This window comes from Mandrillus leucophaeus, unplaced genomic scaffold, assembly GCF_000951045.1.
Source record: "Mandrillus leucophaeus isolate KB7577 unplaced genomic scaffold, Mleu.le_1.0 Scaffold331, whole genome shotgun sequence".
In the NCBI taxonomy this organism is placed as follows: Eukaryota; Metazoa; Chordata; class Mammalia; order Primates; family Cercopithecidae; genus Mandrillus; species Mandrillus leucophaeus.
The window spans coordinates 2295479-2303894 of NW_012103488.1; the positions used below are offsets into that span (position 1 = coordinate 2295479).

Below are 8416 nucleotides of genomic sequence, written 5' to 3' on the forward strand. Positions count from 1 at the left end.
TGAGGCAGGAGAATGGCATGAACCCGGGAGGCGGAGCTTGCAGTGAGCCAAGATCGCGCCACTGCACTCCAGCCTGGGTGACAGAGCGAGACTCCATCTCAAAAATAAAAAATAAAATAAAATAGAAATGGATCTTTTATGCAAAATGGGATTATTTGAAATGCTTTTCTTATAGTGAATGCCAAAGGGTAAGACAATATTGTTATTGTATGGATGACATGATTTTGATATGGTTTTAAAATGTCTATTAAGCTTGGCTTAAATAAAGCATTATCCTGTTTTAAATGTTGGCTGTAGTTTTTGTGATTCTTCTCTGACACTGTACTAATTCCAAAAGTTTTTTCAGACAAAACTATCTCAGATTATGCCTCATGTCTGTTAGAGAACAAACACTTAGGATTTTTACAAGGGTTTTTAGTTTTAGGTTTTACATTTAAGGTTTTAATCCATCTTGAGTTGATTTCTGTATACGGGCATTAAGGAAGGGGTTCAGTTTCAGTCTTCTGCATATGGCTAGCCAGTTATCCCAGCACCATTTATTGAACAGGCAGTTTTATCCCCATTGCATGTTCTGTCGAAGATCAGATGGCTGTAGGTGTGTGGCTTTATTTCTGGGCTCTCTATTCGGTTTCACTGGTCTATGTGTCTGTTTTTGTACCAGTACCATGATGTTGTGGTTACTGTAGCACTGTAGTAGTCAGGTAATGCGATGCCTCCAGCTTTGTTCTTTTTGCCTAGGATTGTTTTGGCTATTTGGGCTCTTTTACACTTCCATGTGAATTTTATAATAGTTTCTTCCAATTCTGTGAAGAATGTCATTGGTAGTTTGAGAGGAACAGCATTCAGTCTGTAAATTGCTTTTGATGGTATGGCCATTTTAACAATATTGATTCTTCTTATCCATGAGCATGGAATGTTTTTCCATTTGTTTGTGTCAACTCTGATTTCTTTCAGCAGTGTTTTACAATTCTTACCGTAGAGATCTTTCACCTCTCTGGTTAGTTGTATTCCTAGGTATTTTACTGTTTTTGTGGCTATTGTGAACGGGATTGCGTTCCTGTTTGGCACTCAGCTTGGACATTATTAGTATATAGGAATGCTACTGATTTTTGTACAACAATTGTGTATCCAGAAACTCTGCTTAAATTGTTTATCAGATCTAGGAGCTTATGGACAGAGACTATGGGGTTTTCTAGGTATAAAATCATACAGGCCCGGCTGGGCACGGTGGCTAACACCTGTAATCCCAGCAGTTTGGGAAGCGGAGGTGGGCAGATCACTTGAGATCAGGAGTTCAAGACCAGCCTGGCCGACATGGTGAAACCCCATCTCTACTAAAAATACAAAAATTAGCCACGCGTAGTGGCAGGCGCCTGTAATCCCAGCTACTTAGGAGGCTGAGGCAGGAGAATTGCTTGAATGTGGGTGGCAGAGGATGCAGTGAGCCAAGATCATGCCACTGCACTCCAGCCTGGGCAAGAGAGCAAGACTTCATCTTAAAAAAAAACGGTGGTATAGGCCCTGACAAAGATTTCATGATGAAGATGCTGACAGCAATTGCAACAAACCAGAAATTAACAAATGGGAGGTAATTAAACTAAAGAGCTTCTGCATAACAAAAGAAACTATCACAGGGCATGGTGGCCTGTAATCCCAGCACTTTAGAAGGCTGAGGTGGGTGGATCACCTGAAGTCAGGAGTTTGAGACCAGCCTGGCCAACATGGTGAAACCACATCTCTACTAAAAATACAAAAATTAGCCGGGCATGATGGCAGGCACCTGTAATCCCAGCTACTTAGGAGGCTGAGGCAGGAGAATTGCTTGAACCTGGGGGGCAGAGTTTGCAGTGAGCCAAAATTGTGCCACTCTGGGCAAAAGAGCAAGACTCCATCTCAAAAAAAATAAATAAATAAAACACACACACAAAGAAATACTATTCGAGCCAGCAATCCCATTACTAGGTATATATCCAAAGGAATATAAATTGTTCTACCATAAAGACACATGCACACATATGTTCATCATAGCACTATTCATAACAGCAAAGACATGGAATCAACCTAGTTATCCATCCACAGTAGACTGGATAAAGAAAATGTGGTACATATACACCATGGAATACTACACAGGCATAAAAAAGGCAAGACGGCCAGGTGCAGTGGCTCATGCCTGTAATCCCAGCACTTCAGGAGACTGAGGTGAGTTGATCACTTGAGGCCAGGAATTCAAAACCAGCCTGGCCAACATTGTGCATGGTGAAACCCCGTCTCTACTTAAAAAAAAAAAAAAAAAAAATTCGCTGGACATGGTGGCAGGCGCCTGTAATCCCAGCAACTCAGGTGGCTGGGGTAGGAGAATCGCTTGAACCTAGGAGGCAGAGGTTGCAGTGAGCCAAGATCACACCACTGCACTCCAGCCTGGGTGACAGAGCAAGACTGTCTCAAAAGAAAAAAAGAACGAGATCATGTCCTTTGCAGCAACATGGATGGAGCTGGATGCTGGATGCCATTGTCCTAAACAAACTGACACAGGAACAGAAAACCAAACACTGAATGTTTTCACTTATAAGTAGGAGCTAAAGCCTGAGTACACATGGACACGAAGAAGGGAAAAATAGTCTCCTAGGCCTCTTTGAGGGTGGAGGGTAAGAGGAAAGTAAGGACTGAAAAGCTATCCATCAGGTTCTATGATTATTATCTGGGTGACAAAATAATATATACACCAACTCCTGTTATATGCAATCTATTTATAGAACAAACCTGCACATGTACCCATGAAACTAAAATAAAAGTTAAAAAAAAGAGCAAACACCATATTTTAAATCATGGGATTAAACAAACGAAAACTAAAGTTACTTCTTAAGTTCAAAAATAAAATCAGAAAGATGAAAGCCAGTAATCGATATCATTTCTAAAGATTACAGGCCAGGACTGAGTGCCTCACCAATTACTTTTTACTTCTAAAGCATCAAAAAAAGAACACCTCCTTTAGTGGTGGTAAACTGTTATCTAACCCACAATCTTACATTGTTCTGATTCTAGGGCATCTTACACATTCATGGAGTACATTATGACAGCTGGAAATAACACAGAAAAAAGTAAGTTTATTAAATGATTTATATACTATTAGCGTGTTAACATCTATAAAAAAGTTCAGTAAAAGATTATACTAAAATGCTTCTGGTTATTATTAATTAGGTCTAATATCTTTTATCACTATTAACTTTTAAAAAATGCTCTGTGAAAGTCTTGCTTCCTACTATCTTCAAGGATAAACACAATCAAGAATTTTCAAGTTATAGTCCTTAGCATCCCTCTTGCCTTCTTCCCCTTGTTTTCTCTGTTTTTATTGTTGTTTTATATAATGGGACTCAATAAAAGCTTTCCTTTGAACAACTACTCCAGGGCTTTAAAAAGTGAACAGATTAGTGGTTGCCAGGGGTTAGGAATCATGAAAAAGATGGACTGAGTGCGACTATAGTGAATTAGCAAGAGAGTTCCTTGTGATGATAGGATAGTCTGTATCTTGATTGCAGTGGTGGTTACACAAATCTATACAAGTGACAAAATGGCACAGAAGTATATACACATGTTGATATGGTCTGGCTCTCTGTCCCCACCAAAATCTCATGTTGAATTATAATCGCATGTTGGAGGAGAGGCCTGGTGGGAGATAACTGAATGATAAAGATGGACTTCCCCCTTGCTATTCTCATGATAGCGAATGAGTTCTCACAAGATCTGGTTGTTCAGAAGTGTGCAGCGCTCTCCTCTTCACTTTCTCTCTCCTGCCGCCATGTGAAGATGTGCTTGCTTCCCCTTAGCCCTTCTACCTTCTACCAGGATTGTCAGTTTCCCGAGGCCTCCCCCGCCATGCCTCCTGTAGAGTCTGTTGAACTGTGAGCCAATTAAACCTCTTTTCTTTACAAATTACCCAGTCTCCGTGGTTCTTTATAGTAGTATAAGAACAAACTAATATACATATTGTATCAAGGTCAATTTCCCAGCTTTGATATTGTACTATAATTGTTATTTATTTTATTGTTTTCTTTTTTTTTTTTTTTTTTTTTTTTTTTTTGAGATGAAGTCTCACTCTTCTTCCCCAGGCTGGAGTACAATGGTGCTATCTCAGCTCACTGCAACCTCTGCCTCCCAGGTTCAAGCGATTCTCCTGCCTCAGCCTCCCAAGTAGCTGGGATTACAGGCCTGCCACCACACTCGGCTAACTTTTGTATTTTTAGTAGAGACAGGGTTTCACCATGTTGGCCAGGCTGGTCTCGAACTCCTGACCTCAGGTGATCCACCCGCCTCAGCCTCCCAAAGTGCTGGGATTACAGGCATGAGCTATGGCGCCCAGTCTATTTTTTATTTATCTTTTTTTTTTTTTTTTTTTTGGACAGAATTTTGCTCTCGTTGCCCAGGTTGGAGTGCAATGGCGCTATCTCGGCTCACCACAACCTCTGCCTCCCAGGTTCAAGCAATTCTCCTGCCTCAGCCTCTGGAGCAGCTGTGATTACAGGCATGTACCACCACACCCGGCTAATTTTATGTTTTTAGTAGAGATTGGGTTTCTCCATGTTGGTCAGACTGATCTCAAACTCCCAACCTCAGGTGATCCGCCTGCCTTGGCCTCCCAAAGTGCTAGAATTCACAGGCATGAGCCACCACACCCAGCCTTGTACTATAATTATATAAGAGATAACCACTGAGGAAGACTGGGTGAAGAATACATGAAACCTCTCTTGTACTCTTCTTGAAACTTCATATGAATTAATGATTTAAAAACTAAAAGTAAAGATTTTATAAAGTGTTTGATAGCTACTTGTTAATGTCAAAACAAAATAGAAGCCTAGGCAGCGTGGCGACACCTTGTCTCTACAAAAAATTGCAAAAATTAGCTCAGTGTGGTGGCTCATGCCTGTAACCCCAGCTACTTGGGAGGCTGAGGCAGGGGGATCACTTGAGCCCAGGAGATTGAGGACATAGCAAGCCGAGATTGTGCCACTGCACTCCAGTCTGGGTGAGAGTGCACACTCACCCCATCTCAAAAGAAAACACACACACACACACACACACACACAAAATGAAGTATTTATCGGCACTTGATATAAAGATTTTATTTACTGCTACGTAAGTTTTACTTCAAATAGCCTGTTATCAGAAATGCTTATTCTTGGAAATTAACTCCATAGCCAAGGGCTTACCTAAAATTTTCTTCAGAAATGTACACTCCATTTTTCTCACGAGCTGCAGCAAGATCTCGTTTTAAACGCTCTATCTCCTCCGTATACTCCTACACAAAAGGAATGTTGAAGGTGTCAGTTTAGTACTTTTTTCGTTCAGTTTGGGAAGGATATGCATCAAATAAAAAGTAAAGTTAGCCTTTTTATGTCTTTTAAAACATAAAGAAGCATGATAAAAAGTTATAACCATACTTGTTAATCAGTATTAATTTGTATAGAAATAAAGTCTTTCAAAGCTCCTTTTTGAATGCACTCATTCTAAAAATATGGACTTCCCAAGAAAAACCACAACCTCCAGTACCCAGGTTGGTAGCAGTATTTCAAACTAAAATGAACCAGGATTCCTTAGAAAAGCATCTGATTCCAGGACTGAGGTAGGAAATACTCAAGATGAACACAGAACATCTTGTCAAATAAGGCAAGGAAAGAAGCTAAACAAAGACTACTAGGCTAATCAAAAGGACTCAAGAAGCCACCTGAAGAGATAACCCCTTAATATAGTTTGGCTCTGTCTCCCCACCCAAATTTCATCTTGTAGCTCCCATAATTCCCACTTGTTGTGGGAGGGACCCGGTGGGAGATGATTGAATTGTAGGGGCAGATCTTTCCCATGCCGTTCTCATGACAGTGAATGGGTCTCACAAGATCTGATGGTTTTATTTATTTATTTATTTATTTATTTTTTTTTTGAGACAGAGTCTCGCTCTGTCTCCCAGGCTGGAGTGCAGTGGCCCGATCTCGGCTCACTACAACCTCCACCTCCTGGGTTCAAGCGATTCTCCTGCTCAGCCTCCCAAGTAGCTGGGACTACAGGCGTCCACCACCACTCCCGGCTAATTTTTGTATTTTTAGTAGAGACGGGGTTTGACCATATTGGCCAGGCTGGTCTCAAACTCCTGACCTTGTGATCCGCCCGTCTTGGCCTCCCAAAGTGCTGGGATTACAGGCTTGAGCCACCGCACCCGGCCCTGATGGTTTTAAAAATGGGAGTTTCTCCACACAAGCGCTCTCTCTTTGCCTGCTGCCACCCACGTAAGATGTGACTTGCTCCTCCTTGCCTTCCACTATGATTATGAGGCCTCCCCAGCCATGTGGAACTATAAGTCCAATAAACCTCTTTCTTTTGTAAATTGCCCAATCTTGGGTATGTCTTTATCAGCAGCATGAAAACAGACTAACATACCCCTGGCCAAAGATGAGCCAATCTGAGCATCAGTGAGGAGAAAAACTACAGTCAGTTAACACAAACAATTTAAATATATGAGATTATAATGACACTAAGAAACCTAGGAAACCAACTCATTATTCTCAAAATTGGCAAATAAAGGAAATTATCAAGCATGTGTCCTGCCTTTCCTATAAGAACTATATCTCTAAGTAGATGAGAGAAAGAACCTCTTAATAGAAGCACAGGTTGAACATCCCTAATCTGAAAACCTGAAACCCAAAAGTTTGGGTCCAAAAGTCCCAAACTTTTTGAGCACCGACATGACACCAGAAATTGAAAATTTTGCACCTGATCTCATGTGACAGGTCACAGTTAAAACACTGTCTCATACACAAAATTATTCAAAATATTGCATAAAATTACTTGCAGGCTACGTATATATGGTTATATGAAACAAAAATGAATTTCATATTTAGACTTAGGTCCCATCCCCAATATACCTTATTATGTATATGCAAATATTCCAAAATCCAAAATATCTGAAATCCAAAACACTTCTGGTCCCATGCATTTCAGATAAGGGATATTCAACCTGAGGTTCAGCAATCAATTAAGAAAGAATAATTGAATTCAAATATTACCATATTGCAACCGTAGAAAACTATTGACCAAGTCCCTGAATATTGTCATTGCCCATAAAAAAGACAAAGAACCGGCCGGGCGCGGTGGCTCATGCCTGTAATCCCAGCACTTTGGGAGGCCGAGGCGGGCGGATCACAAGGTCAGGAGATCAAGACCATCCTGGCTAACACGGTGAAACCCCATCTCTACTAAAATACAAAAATTTAGCCGGGCATAGTGGCGGGTGCCTGTAGTCCCAGCTACTGGGGAGGCTGAGGCAGGAGAATGGCGTGAACCTGGGAGGCAGAGCTTGCAGTGAGCCGAGATGGTGCCACTGCACTCCAGCCTGGGCAACAGAGCGAGACTCCGTCTCAAAAAAAAAAAACAAGAGAACCAGAGATTATATACTTCTAAATGGAAGAAGACACTACTGCTTATGAATTAGTTTTGCCAAAAATAAATAAGACAAAACTTGAATTTAATTAAGCCTCAAGATTCAGCTTCTAATTTACAGAAAATACAAAGAACAGAGGAACACGTCAAAAGATACTACGGTAAAACTCTACAGGACAAACATACAGATATTTCCACAAATAAATTATAAGAGGAAATAAATATATATATACATATATATGTTACCTATACATGTGTATGCTATATACATATCAATATGCAATATATGTATATGCTATATATACATAAATATATAAACATCAAATAAGCATGTTAAAAAGATGCTCAACATCATTAGCCTTTAGAAAAATTCAAGTTAAAAACCACAATGAGATATCTGTTACCTACCACACCTACCAGAATGACTAAAATAAAAAAGTTACAACACTAAATGCTGGTGAGGATATGAAGAAACTAGATCACTCATACATTATAAAATGATATAGCCAATTTGAAAAACAGGCAGTTCCCTAAAATAATAAACATTAAATTATTATACAACCCAGCAATTGCACTCTTGGGCAATTATCCAAGAGAAATAAAAATGTATGTTTACATAAATACCTATAAATGAATGTCAATAGCAGTTTTGTTTGTAATAGCAAAAAAACTGCAATCAGCTCATATGTCATTCAATAAGTGAATAGTTACAAAAACTGTATGGTACACACTCACCATGGACTACTACTTATTACTAAAAAAAAAGATCTGCTGGGTGCAGTGGCTCATGCCTATAACCCCAGCACTTTGGGAGGCCAAGGTGGGTGGATCACAAGGTCAAGAGTTTGAGACCAGCCTGGCGAACATGGTGAAACCCTGTCTCTACTAAAAATGCAGAAAATTATCTGGACATGGTGGCAAACACCTGTAATCCCAGCTACTTGGGAGAGTGAGGCAGGAGAATCGCTTGAACCTGGGAGGCAGAGGTTGC

At 40.3% G+C, this 8416-nt stretch overlaps 1 protein-coding gene across 1 annotated transcript in view; it reads right to left on the minus strand.

Annotated features, from left to right (window-relative positions):
- The window catches only part of KIF11 (kinesin family member 11), a 71204-nt gene that overhangs the window by 37192 nt on the left and 25596 nt on the right, over window positions 1–8416 (minus strand). Inside the window, exon 10 of the mRNA XM_011988485.1 lies at window positions 5205–5293. Coding sequence (XP_011843875.1) covers window positions 5205–5293 — 89 coding nt within the window. The remainder of the gene's footprint in view (window positions 1–5204; window positions 5294–8416) is intronic.